Below are 27,753 nucleotides of genomic sequence, written 5' to 3'. Positions count from 1 at the left end.
ATTTGAATACCTGTTATCACAATGAAGAAGTCAGTTGCCAATTTTCATGACGAGCTTGTTTTCCCTGGGACTCCCCTTCAAGATTTCAATGTTACCTTGTATCTGCTGCTTAAGCTTCCTGAAAACTTTAAGGAACAGGTTTTATTTTATTTTTTTTTTTTATTTTTTAAAAAAATTATTTTTATTTTTTATTATTTTTCTGCCACTAAGGTTAATTTGATTTATAGACTCACAACACTGATCCCTTCTTAGACCTCCTTCTTACTCTGTAGTATGTGTCCCAGGGATAATTGGAGTATCATTTACTGCACAAGCGACCTTGAGAACAGATACATGCAATTCTCTATAATATAATGCGATGTTTCATGTAGGTAGAGCTAAACACATCGAATGCTGCAATAATTGAAGCAACACTTAAACCCACTCGTGATTTATTTAGTAGGGAAACCTCTTCAAATTTTTCTCTTATTAATTTACAACGGGGCATTTGAGTATCTCAACGTACACTTGCTTCAGTCCCTGGGGTAGGCAGATCTTTTCTCCTTTTCCAGCATGTTAGAAAATATCCTTTGTATTCCAGAATGCTAGAAAATTAAAGCACAACTGTTGTTCTTGTTTGCCTGTGGTTAGGCTTAGAGTTGTGGGGCATCTATTTAAAATCAGAATTTGATCCCTAAAATATCAAAACTCCGATACTTCTGGGTCATTCTAAACAAAATATTTAACTGAACTAGACAAATGTGAAATGTGGAAACTTCCAGGGGTGTATCTGACATGCAAATACTTTGCAGAGTGGTGTTTGATATCAAAGTCCTGTGGGAGTGTGGTTAGAAAGAACTTCCTAAAATATGGAATCATGCGACTGAACAAAATAGTCTTTCAAAACACCACCTTTCAAAACTTCCCAAATGTATCAATATCCCTTGAATTTACAGACAACCAGACACAAATTGTAGATCATTATATTGTAAAATAATGATTTTAAAGTAAACTGAGTGTGATATTTCATAAAAGATTGAAAGCACATGAAATTGCAGAAGTCGTATAGTAAACAGGGCAGAGTTGTGCAAATGTTTAAAAGCAGACTTAGTTCAATAGCTGTGATGACAGAATTCCATAAATATTCAAAGCCAGTCCTATGAGTATTTTGTGGACTTTTTATAGTATTTGATGTAAAGACGCTGAAAACTGCAGACAAAAGATTTGGCAGTTATGCGCATTCTTAGAAGGGTTAGTTTTTTACTAGTATCTTGTTGTACAGTATGAATTCTCATAATATAACTAAAGAATAATAAAGAGGAAAAAGAGAAAAAATATTTCGAGAAGATGTCATTTAAGTTTGAAATAATTACAAAACATGCTACGAAAGTAATTTTCCAGAAAGATAAATGATCTTTTTGTGATGATGATTCTGTGGTTCCAATGCTGCTGGGGCAGGGAGGGGAGTGATTTTGGTGTCCTGCCCACCACTGCAGCAAGAGGTCCCTGACTTTCTCATTATTCCAGGTATATCGCTAAGATATTCCAGGCTTCCAAACCCTATGTCACCTCCTTTGCCATCCTTAATCACGCTTAACATTCTTCATTAACTTCCATTACCTTGTTTTCATCTCATTTCACGTGCAAAGTGGCAGAGACAGCAGAGTAGGAGAAACTAAGAGAAACTAGAGTTGGCTTCCTCATCTCTAAATGTTTATTTTGATTTTCCATTTTCAAATCATGCCATCAGAAGAGCTTTGCTTCCATAAGCTTCTGCTTTCAAATTTTCCCCCTTAAAAGCCAATTCTGACACCTAACTTCTTTTTAATGTTGCCTTCGCTCCGTGCCCTTCTTAAAGGATCCTGCTTCCCATATCCAAGTAGAAGTCCCTGGAATCTGTTTCTGTCAGGTAAGGGTTAAACCACGGTAATTTTTCTGTTTGGGGGCAATAGTAGCAAGGTCTGATTTTGGTGTTTTTATTCCTGGTGAAGGAAAATCAAGGAACCACAGAGGTATTTTAGGAGCATAGCTTTCCCATAAGGAAAGGCTTCACGGACCCAGATGCTGTTGTCTTGCGCTTGTTTAAATTGGTGAAAGATAAAGAGGGTCTTTAATAAAGATTTTGGGTTCCAGATGACTCTGAAGTCCACAGATGGGTGGAATAAAGTATTTTTAGCGTAAGATGCTGTTCATTATGACTAATAGAATAATCTCTTCTTACTATGTTTTATACTATGTCCGTGTATATCAAATCATACATATAAAGCAATGATTAAACGCTGTATTATCCCAGGTAGTGTGTCAAACAGAATTCTGGGGTGCTGTATTTTCTTGAGATGTTTGAGAGTAACGCTCTCTTATTTTAAAAGTAGTGTTACTGTGAGGAGTACTGGGTATTCATATTGTCAAGGAAAAATAATGAGGTTTTGCACCTCATCTCCAGTCTTCTTGCGGATGAGGTTTCAGCGAGGATTCTGTACACAGGCAGCCTGTTCTGCCTGCTCCTACCTACCTTTTTCCTGGGAAGGCGAGTAAATGTACAGCAGAAAAAGGACAACTTTGGCTAGAAAACTCCTGCATAAAAAAATAAATGTTTTCTGGTATGGATCAAAATAGCAATTTAAGATTTTTTTTTTTAACTATATAACTATGGATTAAGATGTTCATTGCAATAAATGAGGTAGTCTTCCATGAATAGTTCTCAGTGTACCTGCCTTCCATCCACTATATGGTGTCATCCATTTAATTTTGATGCACTATGTTTTTTATGGAAACCTTAAACCACATTGATTTTAATAGTTTTCATGCTAATTATGTATCAATACATTTACAAATACAGATAGGTGTGTGGTTTTTGTTTTTGTTTTTGTTTTTTTTATTTTACAGGTTCTTTTAAGAGAATGGTTATTGCTTAATGTATACTGATATGTGACTTGCTGTTAGTATATCGGTATTTTAGTGTGGTTTACGATTCAGTTGTTAATAGGAAGACTCCAAATCTCATTGAACAACGTAGGCTGGCATTTTTTTAAGCATTAAGAAAATAGTTGCTTAATTTTTCTTTAAAGCCAACAGAATTTGGGCGTAGAGATCCTTTTGAACATCTTAATTTTAGAATGTAATTGAGACAATGGCCTCAATGCTGCCCTGAGGTTTGCAAGGTGTCTGCATGAGCCGTGCAGAATTCCAGGGACTCCGCAAAGTAGGAGATGGTTGTAGAATGTACGAGCTCAAATTTACCCTATTTGCTCATGTGAAATGTTTATCAAGAACAGTTTAGACAGGGAACGCCGATATGAGGAGTTCTCGTAGTCTTGTCTGTATATTTGGATGTATGAATATCCATCTTTTATGGTGCAGTGAGTGACAGAAGCCATTTTAGAGTAATTAAGTTCTCAAAGCTCAACATAACATGCTTCAAATACTTTAACAAAAGGACAACAAATCTTAGATTTTTCAGTGTCCTTAGTATTATCAGAAGTATAAAGGTAAACATACTTTATTGTTGTTTTAGGTGTATTTGCTTGTGCTCCTCTGTCGCTTTAACTGTACTTTATCTCGTTGTGCATCCAAATTTCAGAAATGAGTGTGACTAATAGTTTGATACTGAATCAAAGGAATTATTTCCAGGACTTAAATACATGTTAAAGCAAGAAAAGGCACATTCACAATTTGCTAAAAGCCAGATAAGCTGCTTGTAAAATCAGTAGGGATGAATTAACCAATACTTTCTCCATCATGAGTGTTAAGACATAACTCACATCATTTGTTTTCTTAAGTTCTTGCACGGTCCATTTTGGAGGAATAAATCATATGGGAAAGCTGTTGTATTATAGTAGACTTTGCTTCTCTATTGTGGAGAAAGTTTGAAGTTAGTTAAACTCCTGGTGAGAGGCATTCACTTAGAATAAATTTCATTACTATCACTTGTCACTGTTATGTCTCAAAGGAAAAAATGAAAAACAAACAAAAAACCACAAACCAAAACCCAACCAAACAAAACCAAACCAAAACAAACCCCCAAGCCCCAAACATTACTGAGTGTGTACTTACACATTTCTATATGAAATTGTCAAGACGTAGATTCTGTTAGATTGGCATTTATGAAGACCAGCAGTGCCTGGTAACTGCAGTGTCGATGGGCTTGGCAGCTTTGACCCACTTAGAGCTGTTTAGATATTTCCAATAACACTTTTGTTTTGTTTCAGAGGAGAGTCCAATGACAGCAAAGTCAAAATTTTGATGAAATGTTTCAGTTTGGCAAACTTCTGAAATACTGTGCCGTGGCTACTCCTTTATTTAGGAAGTCGTTCTCTGTGCCTGGAAACTTGACATTCAATCTCCAATCTGCCATCATTTGCTCATTCTTAGTTCTCTCTTCTCCAATGAGATCATCTTTTGCAAGCGCATTTTATGTTAGTTCAGCTGAAGTGGTAATATGAGTGTTTTAAGCCTTTTGCCTGAGCCCCAGCTCAAATACAGGAAGTTTTCAATGCAGTTTCATTAGCTTTTGTTTTTCTTGGTTTAAAGTTATAATGTAGTGGCTTTGGAGATACATATATTTTTTTAAAGTTTTATTCACACTGTGTTAGAACTAGGATTACAGGTTGTCAGAATCAAATTGTGCTGCGTTTTCTACCATGGTTACAGCCTTTGTAATGAAATGTATAGATGTATCGTGTTCTGTTGTTATGAGAAGTTGGAAATTATCTTGAGGACTGCTTAGTTCTGCTCAGTTTGATGACATTTTCTGTTCTTGTCAGAATCTGCCATGACAATTGCTTAACAAGGAATTAAAATCTCATGGGTTCCTAATTCTGCTTCATCTTTATCTGATAAAATGTTCATAAACACACAGCACGGAGCGTGATCTTATATCTGTTAAAAAGGCCCTGAAAGCTGATCTAATTCTTAAAACTATGAATGTGCAACTGAAGAGGAATTTATACCAAGTATTTTTGGAATTTATACAAAGTACTGAAAACCAAAATGCCCAAATGAGTTACAAAACCAATAAGCAAGACTACTAATCCTGGTTCCGCTAATAGGTCTCTCTTCAGCAGCTTTGAGCTGATGCAGACTCGGCTTAACTGGTGGTTTAGCTGTTCCCTAAGCCCAGCAAGCTCTTCCATCGGTCCCCCCTGGTCCAGGAGGCACAGCGTGACCGAACTGTCCCCGTCATCCAGGTGTCCCCAACTGATGGAACGAGAAGCCCCGTTGGGGAGCTCTGGTTTAATTAGTGCTGCTTTGGGGCAGCCCCAAAACGAAGGAGCACGAAACTTGCCTTAAGTTGACTTTGTACAGTTCTTTTCAGTGCTCATATGACAAAAATTTTAATAAATTAAAGAAGATGAGCCTTTCAGAAGGTAATGAAGGCATAGTTCCATAACTAAAGCACTTGAGCAACTTGGACCACTAAGGCTGGATAGTCACAAATCCTGTTCGGTTATTGAAAGCAAGTGACAGCTTTCCAGAAACGGCTTCAAAGCTGTTTTCTGCCTTCTGTATTTTCAGAAGCTCCTCGCTCTGTATGAGGAAGGTTACACCAGGACACATCTTCTGATATCATATGTCATTATGAAGTGCACCCATCATATTGCATCAGCATTGAAATTAACACTGCTCAACTCATGTCTTTTCCTTACATTAAAGCTTAATGACAAAAAATTGAAGTTGTACAATGAGAACAAATGGTTTCCTACTGCTCTGCTTTCTGTGGCTGATTTCAACAGCTAGGGTAAATAGAGATGGAAAAATTTCCTCTTTGCTGCGATCAGCAATCCTAATGAACAGTTATGGAAATCCAAAGCTTCACCCTTTGTAACCTCCTTGGTGTTTTATTTTTAAAAATTTAGCCGGAGAAACTCGATTTGTTAAAGAATCTGGTGTAGTACAACAGCTTGTTGAATCTTATTTTTCCAGCTCACTGTCTTCCTGCAGCATTTTGTGGGGGTGTTCACGTCCTCTTTAGCCCTCCATATCTCAAACATTTCCAGGTTCTCCTGGGAGAGGTTTTCACACTCCAGTGCCCCTCATTGCCAAAACTTAAATCAGTAACATTTTGATGTCATGAAAAGACATAATAGGTTTGCAAATTTTTTAAAAAATAAATAAAAATTGGAATTCTTCTTTCATAAAGTCCTTTTATGCTTGAATGGAGACAACATTCAGGTTGGCACCCAAGCTCTCACATGATTGCAGTAAGTCACAGTGTAGTACAAAATCTGCTTCTATGGTTTTCGGGATTTATTTGCCGTTATTTTGGTGCCACACTACTATGCTGCGTAACTTCTCTCTTCACATTTCCTTCTGTGTAATGCCTGTAGGGAGCTTCGGCAGTGACTTGCACAGTAAAATAGCGTCGGTGAATTATTTAGGATAGGTATAGTCACTTTAGCGCGATTTAATAATTAAAACACCCTTTTAAGAAAAAGCCAGCTCCACAGGGAGTTTTAGTAAAGTACCGAGAACCCTCGTTTGAGAACTGGTGGCTCTGGCCAGCAGCCCTGAAGTTTTTGAATTAGATGGAATTGTCAGTTGTGACAGTTACAGGAAGATCCTTTCAAGTTGCTTAAAGTCCCTGGTGTCTTATTTTCTTTCTTGTCACTCAGCAAACTCAGACCGAAATTATCATTGCACATTCAGATCATTAAAATGTTACCTCTTTCTTCTTTCCATTGCCCTCTTTTAGATAATCATTTAATAATGTAAATTCATCTAATAACTTGAAACTCTTACTTTAAATAAGCCATATTTTATTAACAAATCCAGGCTTTTTATGTAAAATGTGAAGCGCTCTCTTTCTGTGTACATGCACACGTATATGTAGTCAGAAAAGCCTATGACTAGCGTTTTATTTTCCACATAAATAGCTATAAATCTCTGCAAAGCCCAGTGTAAATTGTGATGTTAGCTTTAGATTGCAAACAGCTTCATTTAAGAAATCATGCAGAGAAAGGTATTGCCTAAGGATGTAAAAATATTTTATTTCCCTGAGAAAACAGAGTGGTTGCTATGGGACAGCAAATTATCTAATGATGGCGTTTCACAGTTACATGCAACTGGACAGAATTAGACTATTCAAGCCACAGTGGGTGAAAATGTTGATTTTTCTAGGATATATTTTGGAAAGATTTCTCTTAGTGTAGATCTAGATACTTTCAAGAAAAATAAAGAAGCAGGTATTTTTCCGTAGGGTACAATGTAATTGTTTTTTTCTTTCCAGTCCTCCTAGGATACTGTGCAAATGAAACATACTTGTTTAGTCAAGCTAGCTTTTGAATACCTGTGAAAAAAAAAAGAGCAGTTCTTTTGGATGTTGAAAGATGATTTCTTAAGATATTGCCTGGTACAAATAAGGATTTTTTTTTTTTTTTTGGTGTGTGTAGCAATGGAATTAAACATCTAAGCAATAAGCAAAAGTTATTCTGTAAATTTAATAATAATCCTCTTAAGTAGGATTTTTAAGCGAAGGAAACATTTAAATACATTTAAAATGCTACTGTGCCAGTTCTAAAAGTGGCCTCAGCATCATCCTTTAACTAAGCAAATAGAATTATTGACTCAAACGCAGTCGGGCTGTCTGACGGTTGTTCGGCTGTGTGAAACACATTACGATCCATCATAAAGCTTTGAATTATTATAACCTTCTTACTCCAACCTGCACGTGTAAATCTACGGTTCTGTCTCTTCTCTTTCTCTTTTCCTGTGAGATTTCCTATGAGACACAAGTCTTTAACAGCCCCTGATCCTCCCCTGTATGGAGGGGCTGCAGTGCCACTCTGCGCGTACATGTGTGGACACTGGTGGAAATAATTACTTTAACTATAATTAAACACCATGTGACTAGGGGCATAAAACCGCTAGATCTTTACAGGTACTTGATGCCTAATGGTGTAGAAAGGTACAATTTTGGATGTTTTTTTGAACTGGTTGTATGCCTGCTCCCCACTGATGTATGTCTTTCAGAATTCAATTAAATGGACCTAGAAAAGGATGATTAGTGGTAAGTCCACCTTTTACTCTCTGTAGCGGTGACAACCCAGAATACCCACAAATTGTGTAGAGACTTCTCAGGTGGATCTGCACGGAGTGAAGGATGGCTTGTTAGCTCTAGCATCATGTTTGCCCTGCCAGACCCCCCCGACTCTTCAAAAATCACCCGTGAAACACGTTCCCTTTTGCTCTTTGGTCTGGGAATGTGCTGCAGAAAAGCCCAAGTCCAACAGTGCCAGCTGGATTTTGCTCTTATGTTACTTACGTGAATTACTTAGCGCTTGTACTATTTTGAAAAAATGATTTTAATGTCCTTCCTAGCTTATTATTAATATGAACGCTAGTTTTTGATGCCTGTAGATTGGTCATGAGTAAGTTCCTTCCTAATGCTTGAGGAAAAATTGGTCTGTTCTTGAATGAAACAAAAATTAAACTCGTTTTTATAGTATTTGTTTTTATTCCTCTCATAACTTTATTTTCCTAACAAGCTTGTGTGACTTGCATGTCTGCATGCACAAATTGCCACTTTAGATTACCCTGCTTTTGGTGTGAATAGCAAAGAATATGGTCTTGCAATGTGATTAGCATTCTTGTACCCTCCCAAATTCTCCCTGAGTGTTTCTGGCACGTAATATCAAGCTAGGTAAGTCTTACTTGTGCTATTTAAAAACTTTTTGTGAATGTGCTGTGTTTTGAGAAGTTACTGTAATCAACAGACCGTTTAGAGGGACCGTTTGCCACCAAGAGACGTGGTGATTTCAGTCCTGAGCGTGTGCTTGTGCCTCTGTTTACTTAGAAATATCTGTGATTATTGCCATTAGTATGAAATATCTGCTTTATTTTGATGTCTTATCTCATTTTCCATTTTTTTTCCCATAGTGTTTAAAACTATTCCCTAAATTATGTCCCATAGTAACCCTTAGATTCCTGTTTAACACCTTCAGCCACCTCTCACAGTCCCTTACTCCAGTCCATTCATTGCAGGCATTTCTGGAGCTGCGGTGTTGTTTTCTGTCAGCCAGTTTCCTGAAATATCCATTTTTACACTATTTTTATGTGCTGTTATGTGCCTGTGGGGTCTATTTGTCACTGCTAATCCAGTCTCTAGACCTTGGGGATTTTCCTCTCCTTTTTTTCTTTGTGTTTGGGTGTCTTTTCTTCATAGTGTCCCACTCAGATGCACTTTTTACATGGCATTAACAGTTGTGTGTTGGGGGGTTTGTTCTGCCGCTGACTCTAGGTAGGTGTTGAAGATACAGAATATTGATAGATGTAAAGTAGTAATGTAAAAGCCAAGAAAATGATCGTCAGCTGCAGAATTTCAGTTGGGAGATAGCTGCTTCCCCCTGCCCCTATTTCCTGTGAAGGAGAGTGACATAATAGAGAAGACACATCCACTGAATTTACAGATAAAGGTTTTCCCAGCCATAATGGTGCATGACAATAACAGCCCTGACAGTTCAGCCCTTTAAGGAACACAGATGAAGTTTATAATCGGTCTGTAAGGCCTAATTAGTGAGATCCGAAAATAAAATCCACATCAAGACAGAGCGAGGTGATAAGGAGAGAGAACCTGTATTTCATTTATGATGTTATTTAACACTAGCAGTATGTACTTTAAGAAAAGGCCATCCATTCCTGTCAGTTAATGACCAGAAATTCTCATATAGTTTCTTTTTTTTTTTAAAAAAAAAAACCTTAACAAACTCTAAGTGCTAAGCGTCTTGATCATGTAAGCTGAAAAAAGTACTAAGAAAGCCGTGCCCATTCTTTTAAGATAATGAACCAGTGGAGCACTAGTTAAAAATGAGTTTCCTAGTTAATATTTTGAACCTTGGCTATTGCAATATTGATAACGTTTGAACAATGAAATGGAAGATTTACTGGGTTCTTCTGTTAGAGTTGTGCTCTGGAGAAGACAATTCCCAGCAATTTCTGCCTAGAGTCATGAAATTTTTCACTTTTGCTCAACAGATTATTCCACTTACTTGGGGCCGGTCCCTTTAGAGGCCATAGCAAAAGACATGCCACCTTTACTGGGACTAGGATTTAAACAGCTGTCTTTCTCATTTATTAATTACTTATCAACCTGTAGAATAAGAGGTACATCTCTTCCACATTAAACCCATGTCAAAACTCTGTGACTGTGAATGGTACGGGAGCTTGCTCAGAACATTTACTTTTTGTAGTCTTGCCTACATAAATTTAAATCACTAATTAGTCACTCCTGCATCTTAATTATTTACTATATTGCTTTTTGTTTCTATATGGTTTGAAAAATCTTTGTTTAACTGGTGTCTGATATTCAGAATCTGAATAAGATTTGAGCAGAAGCTGTAGGAATTGCTTCGTATCACCTTACTCCTCTGTGCAATGTGCAGCGTCCAAATGTACGCTGCTTTCTTGTTTGTATACTACACGATATACCCTTTCCTGAGTTGTTGAGTACTATCATTCCTAGGCATCTTAAAGTAGTAATCCATTTTCATTTTCTCCATCGAAAATCTCTTCCAGATTATATCTCCCAGATTCACTGGGAATCACTGGAATGTCACTGTATTTTCTTCCTATTTTCCAGTCCTTCCACTTCCATTTATAGTTTATTTCTTGACCTCAGATGTGTCCTGTGAGTCCCATTTATTTCTCCTTCTTCTTCTCTGCTGATAATTCCTTTGATGTTCCTTGCAGCCTCCCAACATAAAGGAAAACATGGTCCTAGCCAGGGAGACATAGGGTGAGTCATTTCTAAATTTCTTGCCAAATTCTAGACCAGGAAAAAGATCCTAAGACTTTATGGAATGTTTACAGTTGCAGTGATTCTGTAAAAAATTTTCCCCAACTTCGTACAAGTCTGTTTATTCTTGTTCTCTTCCACCACCCCTCCATCAGTCATGGGCCGGCTGAGGAGGTGGTCTGGGGCTTTCCTGACCTCAGCTCCGCTGGGAACACAGTGACATTGGATCTGGTGTCCACTGGTAGAGGCAAGGGCTGGATCTTTCCTTCATTTTAAATCTCTATTACAAACCTTAGTAAACCAAAAAAATATTGCAAGTAATTTGAATTTGCTTCTCAACTGAAGCTTCCTAATGTCGTATCTGAAATACGTATTTTGTGTTACTCTGTTTTATCTGTTCTGCCTTATGTACTTTTCTCTTTTGATACATAGCGTATTCTTCATGCACTTTTATTTTTGCTTATAAACATGTACTGTTTATTACTTAAAATTCTCGCACCTGAATTTGTGCCTTTGAATATACAAATACAATCATCATTAACCCAGTTTAGATGTGTTTCTGTAGATGACAACAGCCTGGATCCCAGGTGATTAGTGCCAAACGATCCTTCTTCTAATGGAAGTGCTAGTGGACACATGTAGTAGTTGCACATATGTACAGGTAGTACTACCGTGAGAATGATTTATCTCCTGAATACACAGTCTGCAGTCATTCTGAAACATCAAGAATCTGCACCTGAAATGCCATGGCTTAGTAGAGAACAACATAGGCAATTTGCTTATTTATGCAATTACTCTCCTTTCTCATATCCCATTCTTTTTTAGGGATGTGCTTTCCCATTGTCTTCTCACTTTATTTGCATCGCTTCTTGTCCGGAAGAAAACAGAGTTATTTTGAAACTTGAACATGGAAGTCAAATTTTATTGTAGTACTCATGATGTCCGGGGGTGTGACTGCCAAAATAATATCCAGAACACTTCTATTTTCATAGTAGTGTCTTGGATGTTAGCCACGCATTTTCCACTGAATTAATGAATATCATGTAACTCTATCTGCCACTGCTGCCAGAAACATAAGAATAAGTGATATTTCTGAAATAGTATGTACATAAGATTACTTTTTTTAAGCTTGCACCTTCTGTATTCTTTCAATTGATCTTATTTACCTGCTCTCACTCACTAACCTATAGAAACCAGAGGGTCTTTTTTTGTATTGTTGTTACAGAAAATCTAATCTTAGCTGTCAATGCACCAACTCAGAACTTAATCTGCAGGTGACATCAAGAAACAGGCTGCACTGGAGGGGGTGGAAAAAGTCTTCCCTCTACATTTTTCAAACATTGTAAAATGCAAATGATAATGTCTTGAACCAGAAGCAGCCATAGTATTGCTGACATCAGTTACTAATCCACCTCAAAAACTCATCAGTGAGCAAGCCTCTCTTTCTCAATGGGATTAACCACTGAGAACATTACAAATGCTGCAAACACCTACATATTTGTACAAAGATAACCCCCTGTTACAGCGGATACATTCTTTTTTTATCCTTTCTTATTTATACCAGCATGATTCATTAACAGTTATTTTTGAGGTGAAGAAATGTAGGCTACTAATATAATTTAAAATGCTGTTATTTTAATGAATAAGTCAGCAATGTTTTAGTTTCTTTTTAACACCAAATGTCTAAATCGAACTAAGGATAGTGAGACAATTATCATCTTAAATTATTGGGTTTTATTTTTTAAAGATCCTGCTTGACAACATAGATTTAGATAGCGCTTGCTCTCCTCTATTTAGAAGAGAAGATATTTTGAGGGTTGAATGGTTGCATTGCATATCTACTACCTGCAGCATAAAAGACGATTGGAAATTTGCAGGGAGAGACTCTCTACTCAGGTAACCCAAATGTGCATCGTCTCAAAAGTGTAAGTATATCTTACTTGGTGCTCGCAGTGCGAGGTCCAATTTGGAACTGAGATGATGAGAATAAGAGCAAATGAGGAATTCTTGAAGATCACTTACCCTAGATAGGAAGGGGAAAAAAAAACCCCAAATGAAACAAACACATGTGCAGAGGATAACGTGGGGTGCAATAATGATGGTTTTCACTAACTCCCAATTTGAGAAGCTACATCTAGAATTACTTAAATGTTTTTTACTTTCTAGTTTGTTATGTCTATGGGATATGGAGGTGTTGGTGACTTCTACACTCATGACCCCAATAGTATTCTCTCCTTAAATTCTCCTTACACTGCTTGCAGATTCATGAGCTTCAGGGAGGCTGCAGGGTCAACCATTTAGTTCTCTTGGCACTTAGTTTATGGTTTTGTTGGTAATACCTCTGCCAGAATAAAAATGGGCTCCTTTGGCTGCTTTACTGTGAAGAATGAAAGTGGTAATGCAGGTTTTTATCATTAAACACATCACAAAGTAGTGTACACCTGTGGGAAGCCAACCAGTAGAATGAAAATCTTTCGCAATCTTTCGTTTGTTTGCTGACAGGTGAAGCCCAGCTATGTCTCCTCAGTAAAACAATGTATTATTTTCTCTTTGCACTTTGAGAGTAATATTTTCAATAACCCTCCTGGATGTGATCCTGTGCGATATGCTTTAGGTGAACCTGCTTTAGCAGGCGGGTTGGACTAGATCATCTCCTGAGGTCCCTTCCAACCCCAACCAGTCTGTGATGCTGTAATAATGTATTAACAAGTGTAGTAATGTCATATTAACTGCTTGATTGTTCCCTCCTCTCTTCACAATTAAACTTCAGCATATGAAGATGGGTGATATTTTTTTTTTCCCGCCATTATTAGACGTTTACATGATGCCACCTCCTATAGATCTTCCTCTTCTACATGAGGTACCTCATAGACTGTTTTCTTGCTGCCCTCATTTTCTGTCCCTATCCGTTTGTCCTTGTTCATTTTATGTGACTTTGCCGCGATGTGGTATCTTCTAGAAATTCTCTCTTACCTGCTGTTTATTTTCTGTTGGCTCTGTGTGGCGGACAGATAGATTATCCTTAGGGAACTGGTGATGGAAGGAGTGAAGTTCAACTGTAGCCATAAAAGGAGGGAAAATAAGTCTGAAAAATGGCAGCGAAGGACACCAAGATTTAAGAGTTGAAGAAGAGGGAGGAGCTGGAGCCAAAATAAGATATTGTGGGTTTATTTCTTTGTCATTTTCTTATAATTCCTGTGGGCTAACTCACAGTCATGCATGAACTTTAATGTCATGGCTTGGTTTCTTCTGTCATTTGGCCTGCAGTAAATCAGGAGTAAGTATATGTTTGAGAACCACTTGAGCCGAGGATGGGCCATAAAGCTGGCATTTGTATAGATGCACTTCTACATCCTTACACACCTTGTGTTGTCGTGCAGACTTCTGCACAGGTATCGTGAAAGGCTGTCAGAGCAGAGTGGATGCATTTCCAATCTGATGTGCTTGGGAATGGTGCTGCAAGATAAGAAGCCTGGAGAAATGGATCCAACTGACCGACACCTAAACCAGTACACGTTAATTTACCCAACAACCCCATCCTCCCAATAATTACAATTGTCTATATAAATTGTAGTAGCATAATGCACGTGCCTGTGGCAAGCTGCTTGACCACTTTGGCTAATTATGTATTTCGTAACTTCTATAAGAGTCCATTTCTTTTTTTCCCCATTGAGAGCAATATACACTTTTTAGTTATGAAAATGGTGTTATTCTAAATAAAACTGACATGATCCACCAACACTTTTGGAAGCACAGATGCTTTGTCCCACTATTTACTAAAGAGGTTCACACTTAGATTAAAGCAGTGAAAGCAAATCACTGAATAAAGCCTGGAACAACATAATGATTTAAGGAATTCGTTGAGAGCTTTTGGTAGGAGGAAAGTTACACAAAGACAAAATTAGATTGTTTTCTGTACAACACCAGAACACAGAAACAGCATGCAGTCCAATATTGCTACATTTGTTTTTCTAAGCATCTTGTGTAGTTCCATTTGTCTTTGTTCTCCCCTGCAACATCAGACTGCAACCCACGAATTTGTATATTGTGTCCAAGGCCCACCAGTGTCAGACATCAAAAGAAAAAATCAGGCATCTTTGTTTGCAGGAGCTACCAGCCATGAAATTCTCCTTTCTCTGATTGACGCTGCTTTTATTTTTTTTTTTTCCAGCGTAAACTATGTGGGTTGGGATATGCGCAATCCCCTGATGTTAAATGATATTTTTCCCAACTCAATATATACATAATGGAAAGAACAAAATTAATTTGTTGCGTAATTCAACGCTTCTGAGTGGTGCTGCATCAGGACTAGATTTCCCAGTGTATTATTAGCGAAGAAAATTGCACCATCCTTTCACCAGCTTACTTAAAGAGCATAAGAATCCGTAGTTAGATATAATTATATTTGATTTGTATTTTCTTTTTTATTGTTGGAGGTAAAAGAATGCAGCTTCAGGGTTTCACGCTTGAATGCTTTCAGTTCAAGCTGCTAGTCTGAGCTAAATAGATGTTTCTGTCCAGATATGCTACAAATTGTTAATCTCTTGCTTCAATGACACTTCTAAGGAGCTGGTTGCTAATAGTCCACTGTGGTATAAAGATGAGGAATTCTGGATGAATTCTACTTGCTGATGAAAACAGACCTTGAAAGGAGCCTAGTCCATGTTTAAAGAAATCAATTAAAACAAGTAGTTTTGTGTTTGGTCTGCTGCAAATCACCCATTGCCTTTTTTTGAAAGGGTTCACAATAAATATTTACTTCTAAAAAATATTTTCTTTTTCCTTGACTTCCCAACCAGCAAAGAAAATTGTTGGTTATCTGGGTGCACAAATGTATTGAATACAGATACAAATATTTGTCATAGTTATTTGTATTTTTCAGAGTGAGTTCGATGTTACTTTCAACCCAAACATGAGAAATGGGGGGTTTGGGATGTTCTGGGCATATAAAAAGTTGAGAAATCCTTGTCAGAGCTGGGTTCTCGTTCCCCACCTCTGGTGAGGGAGAATGCTCTGCAGAAAAAGAAGTGCATAAAATACAGGTTTTTGTTTGGATAAGTTACTTTTTTGTTACAGCAGTTACACTGCAAGCGAGCCGTACATACTTTATTCAAATCAGCCGCTTCCTTTGACATCGCCGATGGATTTCAATCACATTTTAAAATTCTCCTTCGGCTGTTGTAACTCTCCGTCATCGCATTTGCTTCTCCTCTCTCCTCAAGCCCCTGCTTGCAAGGCATCTCCCTCATTACGGGCCATCGTTTGCTCCCCGTTTCCAGCCTTTCACACAAAATTGGAGGGTTTCATTTTCCCGCCTTTTGACCTCGCGTCGTTCCGGTTCTCCTCACACCGTCGTCCTTGGGGACGGAGGTTTTTATTTCAGTTCTCAGGTAAATTCTAATTTATATATCTGTATCACTGCAGTCAAAGCTTCAGATATTTTCGGCTATTTGCATATTGAGCTTTCCAGTAATTTTTTTTCTTTTTTTTTTTTTAAAAAACCCCACGATATTCAAGCTCTTTTGGGTCATAATTTTTAAACCTGTTATCTTCTAACCCGTCAAAGAGATCTCGGATATTTGCTCTGACTTGTAGCAAGTTTTAAGCAATACTTAGCCATTTTTAAATGTAATCTAAATAGAAGATTCTCGCTATATTCTCGACTTTCTGTGCGCATCTGAAAGCAAAGCCTTGAGGTGAACGCCCCCCACCCAGAATCATCGCAGCTCTTTGAATTGTTATTCTTGCATTACTGCTGTAATCTTAGTGAAGGTTTATTTATAATCATGTGAGTGTGGCAAGAAAGGGAGATTGATTTCCATTTCCCATGATTTTTAAGCTCATTTATGTGTGGCAACTGGACATTCATCAACTTCTAAATTCCCTTGAAACGTACCCGCAAACACATACACCTCACGTGCTGAGGTATTAAACTACTTCTAATAGCAGCAATTGAGTAAAGTGTTTTCTGCGGAATGGGAGAGCCCAGCAGCGGCCAGTTCACTCCACCACGGAAAAAAATTGCCTCTAATTAATCCGTGGCTTTTGCTGGCTATCTGAGAGCTTTTCCAACTCCGCGGTGGTGGTTTTTTTAAGCAAATGCTGTGTATGTTCCTGGTGAGAACTGAGTGAGACTGGCCCTTGTCACACGGAGCAGAGTTTGGGGACAGCAATGTCACAGAAATGCCGGGTGTCAGAAGGGATGTCTGGCACGTTGGCTGTGGAACTTGCACCGCTATTCTTTTTCCTTTTTTTTTTGTTTTTTCTTTCTAATTGATAACTCTTGCCATCTGTTCCTGAGCCATCCCTCTGCTGTCCTTTCCTACACACAGTCTCCTGCCCCCATTCTACTCATCTAACTCGGACTGGCTGCCTGCAGGCTACTAACAGGAGCTACTACCAGTAGTAGCTGGGTGGTAAGAAGATGCTAACGATGGCAAGAGAGATACTAATGGCAGGTCAGCTCAGCTGGGCTCTTTGAGCATCATTTGAGTGGGCTCAGATGCTTCTCTCTCCCAGATTTTTTCAGAAAAACAAACCAACCCAAAACAAAACCAAAACCAGCCAAACAAAAAACACCCACAAAAACCCCTTTGCTTTATAAAACATGTTTAGTTGGTCTCCTGCGGTGGATTCCTTCTGAATCTATCCCACTTTCTGTGTTCCTGGCCACCTTGGGGATTTCTGGAATAAGTAAGTAATCTAGAAGCACTGTACCAATCTAGGTTGTGGTTTTGGTGTTTTGTTTTTTTTTTTTTTTTATAATGAAGTCTTTCTGTACTTCACGGTCTATATTTGAATCTGTCTTTTCTTGTCTAATTCTCCATTTGGTGCCTTAGCATACAGGAAGCCTATTTTATAGTGGAGAAAAAAGTATTTATACATGCTAAGAACTGTATTTTTAACAAAAATGTAGATGGGCATACAAGTTAAAGGGATTTTTCTGCGAAGAACTCCAAAATGGACAAAATTAAAAAAAAAAGAATAAAGCATAGCAATTATAACTATGTTTTACCATTATCTGAGAAGCTCTTGCTCTTAGAGGTGTGTTGGTGGGATGATTAAGAAGGAGCGTAGATTTGGTCAGATAATTTTTTGCTTTTTCTAAAAGCATTTAAGTGCCTAAAAATATATCCTCAAGAGTATGCAAGCCACTGGTTTTCCACAGATTTCTAATGGGAGCTATAGACTGAAAATACCTATGCAAATTTGGGAACCTAATGTTACAAATGTACCAAAAAAAGCTAATCAAAATTAACTTAAAAGCCCATGTTTTGATTTCTGTTTAAGGTGGCTTGTTCTTCTCCTCATGCAGAGCTCACAGACATTGTCCTGAGCACCTACAGAACAAGCAGGGGAATTAGAGCTTATCTCACCTGTATTTGCAAGGTTCTTCATTATTTTTAGATTATGGATGCTAATGACTTATGAGTTACATTATTGTTGTGTGCTAGCATGGTCAAATTATTAGGTTTTTGTCCTGAGCTAATAATACCAAGACTACCATTGTGAGGCAGAATATCTTTCAGGAAAAGGTGGAAGCTGCTGGAATATTTTATTTTTTGACTTCCCAACACCAGTGATTTTTGGACCTCAGCTAAAAGAAACAAATTCTAACAAGCTATTAGTGAAAACTAGAAAAAACCCAAAACTGCAGCTGCAAATAGTTCACTGACTTCCTTGATTGTCATATTTTCCAAATGTACAATAGTGTTTATTGCAGTAGGCTCTGCCATGTAGGAAGAAATTATATTTCCTGCGTTGGAGAAAAGACAGACAGTTAAAATGGGATAAAAAGATCACTCATCAGGTGATATAACTGATGGTGTGGATCGGAAAGAGTTCCCACAATTTCCATGAAACTCAGTAATTTTAAGTGACTTTAATAACTTTTATGTTTTTCTAACACTGATTAGAAACCTCTAGATGATGAAATGCTACAGCTCTGGCAAGAATCTAATAAAAATACCCCCGGGATTGATTTTGATTGACTACAGTTGCCTGTTTTTATTTTACTGTATACGAACAGACATGAATGAGCACAATTGAGTTAACCCTTACCTCACCGAACTGCTGTGATGAGGCACTTGGGTTATCGATACTTTGAAATCCTGACACCCACATAAAGAAAAAGGCAGTTTGAGGATTTGACTCCTGGGTTTCTACACCAGTGTCACCTTCTCAGTAAAGCACTCAGGATGTTCTTCTTAGAGAAACGTGAGAGATATTTAACGCTTATCCAATATGTAATTATTTATTCTGAATTATCAGAACTGAGCATAGGGAGGCAGTGATTTTTTGTTGTTGTTTTCCCCACTATGGGTGTTATAGGTAATTCTTGAAATATACGGGGACCGATCTATGTTCTGTGTTATCAATATTGCCCTATAGTGTGTAAAATGAAGATGCTCTTCCTAGGAATCCTGTGCCCACGGGTGTTACAGCAATGCCTGGATAAGGAGACGCTGTGCAGCACAACAGCCCTCACGTTATTGTGTGGTTGCTAAAGTAAAGATCATCAGCAAGTGCTTGCATAACTTTTAGGAAGGTCTATCTCAACCTCATCAGTAAGCAAAAATTAAGATTTTTCGCCTATTTCCTGGGCATTTTGGGAAATATCATCATAATACTCACTTGCGTTGGTCTCCATTTGAAATAGGAGCACTACCAGATTCTGAGGTTTTCATGCAGAATTCACGAGCTCTTGAATATTAACTCTAGTTAGAAAGCACTATGGAAATATAAAATATTATTAATACCTCTTGTTCCTTTCTCATTTGTAGCACCAAAAGTAATCAGGGGTATTGAATGAAGATATTAGAAAGAGCAACACACAGAAACTTCAAATTCAAGTTAGTGGCAGGGTTGTTCTGGCATGGCAGCTCTTGTTCTCAAAATGATATTGATTATTCTGGGGAGCTAATTAATGCACATACTTATAAGTTAGTGAATAGCAGTTCAAAGTTATTCTTCAGGAAGCTTTGCATCTTTTCAAAGTTAAGAAAATTCTTCCTGTCAAAGAAAGACGTTTAATCATGTACATTTGCTGTGTCTGATATTTACTCTGCTAGGAATACTTGCTTTTAAAAATAAGTTGAATCAAAGCATAAAATTATATTAATTTAGAGCAATATTCCTTTCATTATAAATTAATAACTATTTAAACACTGGAATGTTAAGTTTAAACTATTCAATTTGTTTATGCTTACTAATTCTTTTCAGTGTTATGCTAAATATGAGGTCATTATGCATAGAGAGGTTAAATCTATTTTAGTCATTTATTTTATGTCTTTCATGAAGCAGTTTTCTCAGTAAGAATAAGACCTGTTTTTCAAAATAGATGCATTAGCGATCAGCAGAGATGTCTGAAATGGAATAAATTTTTATTAGCTGTTATATAGTTTATACTATTTGAGGGCTTTTTTTAATGTAGGTGTTTGTTGTTGTTTTTTTTTTTTTTTTAATATACAGTGACTTTACTGTTCTTTGGAATCTTTATATCTTACATTTTACTTGTTATGTTTAAAATTTGTGTGATTTTTTTTTAGCACCTCCCCCCTGCTTCCTATCTGCCCATTTCAGTTATTTGCTCTTCCTCTGGGAGCATGTTTGCACTGGCTGGCATAGCTATCTATAGAATTCTTTTTTTTTTCAGAATTAGTAATTTTAAAACTACAATTATTTATTTTCTGGCATCTGCAGTGAATTTAGTGAACCAGCTTTGTCAAATTTTCATATTTTTTACTCTGTACAAAAAAAAAAAAATCTGTTTTATTCCAGTGCAATGGGAGTGAAAACAAATCGTGCTTGTATCTCATCTGTTTCAGACTGGAATATAGGCCATGTTAAGATATTCTGTTTAGTGGCAGTTTTATCTCTGTTCTTAACGCAGTCATTGTGTGAAGCTTGGTGTGATTTGTACTTTTCCTCAAATTGCCTCTTTGGAGCATTGCAGCGAGCAAGCAAATGAGTAGCAGAAAGGAAATAAGTAGCAAAAAGGAAATAAGTAGCAAAAAGCAGGTAGCAAAAATCAAATAAATAGCAAAAAGCAGGTAGCAAAAATCAAATAAATAGCCAAAACAAAACAAAAATAGCAAAAATCAAACAGGTAACAAAAAACAGATAGCAAAAAGAAAATAAGCAGCAAGACCCTCTGCTCACTGAGAGGCAGCTGTGCAAGTTTTGAAGCTGCCTGCACTCCTCCAGCAGCTCCCATCTCTGCCAGGGTTTTCCTCTCCCCAGCTGCCGCCTGCGAAGCGAAGCACCTTTTCGCGCCTGGCTCCCCCCGAGTTCTCATTCAAGGTGAATTTTTGGCCCCCTCGCAGCCCCGGCCGCCTGCACCTCCCTCACCCGGCGTTTGCTCCCGCACAACCGCGGCGCTGGTGGAAGCGGGAGCATCGTCTGCGGGGCTGTGGTGATGCTGTTCACATGACTAATCCTCTGAAAGATAGCAAGATTTTTTTTTTCCTTTTTTTTCCTTTTTTTTTTTTTTTTTTTTTTTTTTTTTGGTGTATGAGCAGCTCCAGTCTCTGCACAGTTGGCTCCCAGCTGACAGACAGAATGTGGGGTGGGCTTTGTCACCAGAACGCCGGGTGCTGCTTGCCCAGCGATGCTCGCAATTACACAGTGCCCAGAAACCTGCTGCTTATGTCAGGGCGCAGCCAGCCTGAACACATAGAAATTGGGTAGCTTTCTTATTTTTTTTAAATTTTATTTTATTATACTTTTGTGTTGCCTCTTTCTTCCCAGCAAAGGTTATATAATGAGGGGACTGCTGCTAAAGTAAAAAGGGAAAATGAAGTCTTTGTTAAATGCCTTCACAAAGAAAGAAGGTAAGCGATGAAAGCAGAACACTTTGATGTTTCAGACCGGTGTTTTCTTGTGTACATTTAATATGATCGGCTTAGTGACTCTATCATTAATCAATTCCTGCAATTTTATTTTTTTAAAATTATTTTATGTTAAACAGTCCATTTAGACAACTGATTGTTAAGGCTGGATGTGACTTTAATAATTTGAATTTTTTCTCTGAAGAGTCAAGTAGTTGTAAAAATGTTTTTCTTCCCTAAGAAATGCATTTAAAGACACGAGAGGAATTTCCTCGTGAATTCTGGCAGTGAATGGTGCTGAATTGCCCCTTCAGATGCATGAAATGCCAGGAATAGAATCCTGAGAGCTGGAGGAAGGATTAATTGGTACTTTCAGATATGCTTTTAGGGATGATAATTTTAAACTTTAGGGGCATGAAATTAGTTCAGACATTTTCATGTCATTTTATATCAAGTGTTTTTCCCAAACAAGTTTTGCAGCAGTTATACTTACAGTTCTGAACATGGTGAAATATTACGGAAAAACAGTGTCCAACAGGGGCTACAGCGTGGACATATGCATTTCATCAATTTCTGGTGTAATGTTTTGTGGTTTTTTTAATTGTGAAAATAATATAAATAATGCCTATAAGAAGCAGCTAAAAAAAATATCCACCCACTTACAGTTTGCAGATTGCTGGGGAAAAGAAACAGTTGGGTGGAATATTAATCACGTTAGGCACGGAAATGCTTATTTTTAACTCTTTCTATAAAAGATTTGTGTTAGACACCCGTCAATGTGTGTAATTAGTTGTCTGCTTTTCCGTTTATTTTCTGTAGTAAAGGCTAATTTTGCTTGTAGTTGTCTCCTTAAGAACAGAACAGTAATAGCAAAGCAAAAGCTTAACTCCTAAATGATTGTGTAAAATCCTAAGGTATGCAAGGGAAAAAAACTTAATTTAGTCTGGTACCTGGAGAGTGTGTTAACATACAAAACATACCCTGTTTTTCCAAAGGAATGAATGCACCAGTTTTGTGTTTTCTAAAATCTGTCGGTATAAACGTGCTCAGCGATTCTCCGTCCGTCCTGTCACCGTGCCCTTCGTGCTCCCTCCCACTCCCACCAGCCTCTCAAAAGTTGCAGTGAACATCCCCAAAACGTTGGCAATATTCAGATTTATTGGTCTCTGGCTGGTGGGCTTGGAGTCTCCTCTGTTTAACGTCATAAAAAACTAAAATCTAAGAGTCACATCTAATTTTTACTGAAGTCCGAGACAAACTTTGGTGACCCAAAGGCAACAGCATTAGACCTTCAGGTAGCAAACCTGTATGTACAAAATATTCCCTCTATTCAGTTCTGTGTGCTTTCTCCTTTACTCAAATTACTACAGTAGCTATTCTGCTTTATCGTACCTGGGAAAGATCACTGTGTTCAATGAAATGATTTCTAGAGCTGTATTCCAAATGTCAAAAATACAGGAATGCACAAATGGCACGACTGTGTCATATATGTACATCAATCTTGAGGATCTGTATATGTCAATTTTGAATAAAAGTGCTGTGAGTTTTCTTTAAGTTAGTACTAACCGGGGCTTTCACATTTGGAGCACCAAGGTGCTTTCAGTGGCATACTGTGCTGCTTTGAAAGCTGTAAAAAACATGAAAAAGTTGGAATATTCTGAAAATTAGTTTATAGCATAAATATTCTACCTCTAAGCTTTATCCCCTTTAACAGCTTTTAAAGATTACTTCCCTTATTTCCACCTTGTTTCAAATGAAATATTATGGAAATTAATTTAAAGCCCTTTCTCTCTATGCACACTGTTCTCTTGTTTGGTTGTCCTGATGTTGCTGAGCTGTTTACCAATGAAAGTTTGTGTTTGTAAAACATTTGGTCACAGTTAATCATAAACTGATTCCGGTGAAAATTATATAAACCATTCTTTTACTTGCAGTTCTGTCTTTATGTTATAAGTATTCTTTCAGTTTTGCTCTGAAACCTTAAATTTTGCTGTGTTCTCTTAATTAAAGGCTGTATTTCAAGGCAGGGCAGATTGATTCCTATGTATATTCATATTTTTGTGAATTTATTTACTTGCACGGTATGACAGACGTTCTTATTCTGGTTATTGTGTGTTTTTGAAGGATATTGAATGCGTAGACATTTCTGGCACTTTATAAATGGCACTTACTGGCACTTTAGACATGTAGGATGATATTTAGTGGGGCTTCTTTCCCAATTGCAATATGATTTCTTGAAAATTACAACAGCTTGATAAAGTCCTCAGAATAATGCCTGGCTGCCTTTTGTTAGTTACACTACTGCAACTTTTCAGACGTAAATATGTGCACCCTGGATCAAATCCTGTGACCCCACGAGTTCCACTGAAATAAATTAATGAGAGTAGTTGCATGAGTATTTCAGAGACAGATCCTTTATTACCTTAAAATATGGGTAGGAAACTCCATCACATCTAGTGAGAGCTGGGTGCCTTTTATTAGGAAATTTGCCTTTTAAGTTGCACTTGGAACTAACTGACCTACTACATTGAGAAAAGGAGATGTGGAAAATGTAGCGTCTGCTGGTACAAATTCTCGTGTGACCGCAGCGCTGTGGCCATAACACTGATGAAATGATGGGCCCTCTGGTTTGTATTATGTTTTTATTGCCCTTGCTTTTGTTTTCTGTTATGACTATTTCATTAAGTGGTATATTGGAGCCTTTGAATACAGGCTTGTTCTCTTGGGGATGCGGCACGTGATGGAGCGAGTGTATTACCCTCGGGTAATATGTTCTATATACCATAGTAATAGATGCGGTGGAAGTGCCTAGATTAGAAAGAGAGGAATACCTGGGGATTACAGCAATGTAATAGAGTTCTGCCAGGAGAAAAATCTGTGTCCTCAATTTTTAACCTGGAAGATGGGGATAAGGTGACTGTTAACACTTCTGATTTCAGGTTAGGCCTGAATTTGTGATGGAACAAAATTCTCCCAGTTTGGGTGCCAGTGGGAGAAAGAAGTTAGAAGTTCACGCATCAAAAATTCTCCCCACCAGCCCTGTTCTGTGTATTTCTGATCAAATACAACAACATAGTGTGAACAGGAACTTTCTGAGACTCAAACTTGGCAATAATGAGATGTTTCCCATTTCCTAGCCCATAGTTCAGACTGTTCAGCAGACTCATGCCTCTGGTGTTGCCTAACTATTTATTAAAGCCAGTAAACAGGTTAACGTTGCCCAGTTGTTTTCCATTTTAGTCTTGTTTTAAAGATAACAAATGCGATTAGCTGTGCAGGCAAGGTAGAGTTTTTGTCTCTGCAGAATAAACAATGCCATATGTTGCTAAATCTTTTTATGGGTTGGTAAACGCATATAAATGGTGAAATCATCTGAGATTACCCTGGATGTCTTTCTTTACACAGTGCCCTTCAGAGAGGCTCCCACCTATTCAAACAGAAGGCGGAGACCCCCGAGCACCTTGGCAGCACCTCGGATCTTGCTTCGCTCCAACAGCGACAACAATCTGAACGTCAACAACCTCCCCGAGTGGTCAGCCTCCTCCTCTGCTTCTTCACACCGCAGCCTTTCACCTCATCTACTTCAACAGATGCAGAATAATCCTAATGGAACTGTAAAAACTGTGGGGAGTTACACTCCGTCCTCCCGGAGCCGGTCGCCATCCCTCAACAGGCTGGGAGAGGATGCCAAAAGGCAGCAGCACAGGCACATCAGGTGACTTTTTGATTATTTGCACATGAGATCCCCCTAACGTTATCATGCTGGGCTGCCATGTTCTTTTATACTCTTTATATGCCCACTTTATCTAATGTACAGGTAATAAAATCTCAGCACAGTGGGACATGTCCATGTGTGATTATTTTAATTGGAAGCTCCAGTCAAAGGCAGCTGTTTGCTCACAGAGCTCCAGCAGCCAGGCAGACTTTAAAGTTCAGCAAAGCTCAGCAGTGACTTAGCACTGAATTTGCACTTCCAAATCAAGGTGCTAGCGCCTAGTTCTCAAGATCTTTAAATAGATGAAATAACGACTGCATTTAACAGCAGAGTAAAATGTTTCTGAGATACTTGGCCCGTTCATGGAACTATTGGTGCTGCCTGAAACCTCTGTTGGGGCTGCTCATGGGTGATGAAGCAGAGACTGTTTAAGTTCTCCTGTCTGTAGATGTGTGCTGAACAAAGAGTAAAATAGAGGGAATAATTTGGGGAATAAGTGGGGCTGTGTAGGAGCCTGGATAAGAGCAAAGTGGGCTTCTTGAGATGACAATGATTCATGTCATGGGCTTCTCTCATGATTATCCTTGCTGTGGGGTTTTGCATACCCCATGACTTTGCTGCTCTTTCTTTCCTCGTGAATTACAAATGTGATTTAGCAGGCACTCTCTGCAAATGCCCTGCAGCTATGTCCCACTGGAGAGTAAATCCTGACTAATTAGAGTGATGTAGGTATTGTAAGTAATATAATAAAACAGGGCATTGTGTCTAGGTTTTGATCACAAATGGGGGCTTCAGCTTTATGAATAGACAATTACTGCTCCACTTTGTGGAGGACTTGGAAACTATATCTATCAAGTGTGCAGGCAATGGAGCTGCACCAGGACGAGGGCTTTTAAAGCTCAGAACTGCAAAAATGAAGGGAGGCAGAGCTGAGTACTGATGGACAGAATTCGAGCTTAAATGTTTTGGCCAAAGCTATTTAATTCCATGGTCATTTAAATATCAGGCTTTGTCTGTCCTGTTTGCTAATGTAAAAAAATAGCCACTGTTCAGAGTAGAAAAGGACATGAGTATTGTTAAAAAATGCAGCTTTTGGGTTCTTTTTGTCATTTGTAGGTGTAATGGATCTTTACTCAAGTTTTCAAGCCAGTAAAACAAAACCTCATGTAGTTGAGACTGTCACCTGTTACCTTGCACATCCTTCTCTCCTTGGCTGTAGGCACCCAAACTGACAAGCTCTATTTGTGATAGCAACAATAATGCTGGAGAGTAAGAATAAAATAATGTCTGAAATGTAGGAATCACTGGAAGGATCAGGATGCACATTTCTTATGCCAGTGGTTTCATGCAGTAGAGCGAATTCATCTTAACATTGTTGTAGGTTACAAGATTGGCAAAAGCTGATTTGATTATAATTTGGGTGATACTTCCTCCCAGGGACTTGTCTCAGCTTAAAAACTTGTTTTCTGTAATGAGGCTTCACTTAGGTGAGGAGGTGGCTGCGAGGTGCTTTTCAGAGAATGAGTGTCCTCGTATTGCACTGGATATTGCTGGTGCCACCAGACTGGGAGGCTTAACCTTAGAGTCAATGATTATCTTAGCTGGAAGTGATTCAAAGTGCCTTTTGGTCAATATTCCTGGGATAATGCACTTCCAAACACTTGAAGTATAAATAATCCTTTGAGGAGGGAACAATTAAAAGATGTTTTTGAATAGGGAAACATTTGTTTGCTTTGAGTTTGTTCAGCCCCTTTCCTCTTCCCTTTCTGAGAGCACACGATTTTGAAAACTAGCACAACTGATAGTGACAACCAATGTAATGCCTGAAATTTTGTGGAAATAGAATTTTGGTCTCCCTCTTAGTGCATCAGTATCACAGCCACTTAAACTGCCACCCAGCTGCCGAGTTTCCTACGTACCATCAAGACTTGTTTCAGAGCTGTCCAGAGTACGTCCAAGTACTGAGAAGAGAGCTGGAGGCTCTCTAAATTTAAAGACGACTAAAAGGATTTTGTATATGTTTTTTCCTGTGAGCAATGCCTTTTCTTGCCACAGGCCCATTTTGCAGTCATGAATGGCACCTTTCATGACACTTTCCTCACAGATTTTGTTTAACTGTGTGGCCACCTACTTGCTGTCAGCTAAATGTGGGAATTGTTGCTGCCTCTGCTTATTATTTGCAAATAATACATTCACTGTGAAGCTGTCGTTCCCTTTAGATGAAAAAGCCCTTTTTGACATAGCAGTAGATTGGGTTCTGGAGCAGCAGCAGCCAGAAGGGGTAGGTTAATTAGTGGAGAAGGTCAGAGTATGACAAAGGGTTAATGAGGTTTGTGGGGGTCTGCATTGTGGAAAGGAGAGGGATGGAAAGCGATGCTGGAAGGGGTTTGTGTGATCTTTACAGCTGGTGTGGCTCAGGTGTTCATCATTTTATGAGGCTGCTGCTTTTCATACCAAACTGGTTTTGGGTGGGGGGAAACTGGGGGCGGAACAGGAGCTGG

At 38.3% G+C, this 27,753-nt stretch overlaps 1 protein-coding gene across 2 annotated transcripts in view; it reads left to right on the top strand.

Moving 5' to 3' along the window:
• SHANK2 (SH3 and multiple ankyrin repeat domains 2) overlaps positions 1 to 27,753 on the top strand; it is a 274,462-nt gene that overhangs the window by 54,939 nt on the left and 191,770 nt on the right. The window contains exons 1-2 of one of the 2 annotated variants that reach the window (XM_065636009.1): positions 21,504 to 21,540; positions 24,943 to 25,252. In XM_065636009.1, coding sequence (XP_065492081.1) covers positions 21,504 to 21,540; positions 24,943 to 25,252 — 347 coding nt within the window. Of the gene's footprint in view, positions 1 to 21,503; positions 21,541 to 24,942; positions 25,253 to 27,753 lie in introns of those variants that run through there. The other variant, XM_065636008.1, reaches the window with a different exon arrangement.

The sequence above is a fragment of the Caloenas nicobarica genome, chromosome 5 (genome assembly GCF_036013445.1).
Source record: "Caloenas nicobarica isolate bCalNic1 chromosome 5, bCalNic1.hap1, whole genome shotgun sequence".
Taxonomy (NCBI): domain Eukaryota; kingdom Metazoa; phylum Chordata; class Aves; order Columbiformes; family Columbidae; genus Caloenas; species Caloenas nicobarica.
The sequence above is the reverse complement of the archived record's forward strand: the minus strand, read 5'-3'. Positions and strand labels throughout refer to the sequence as shown.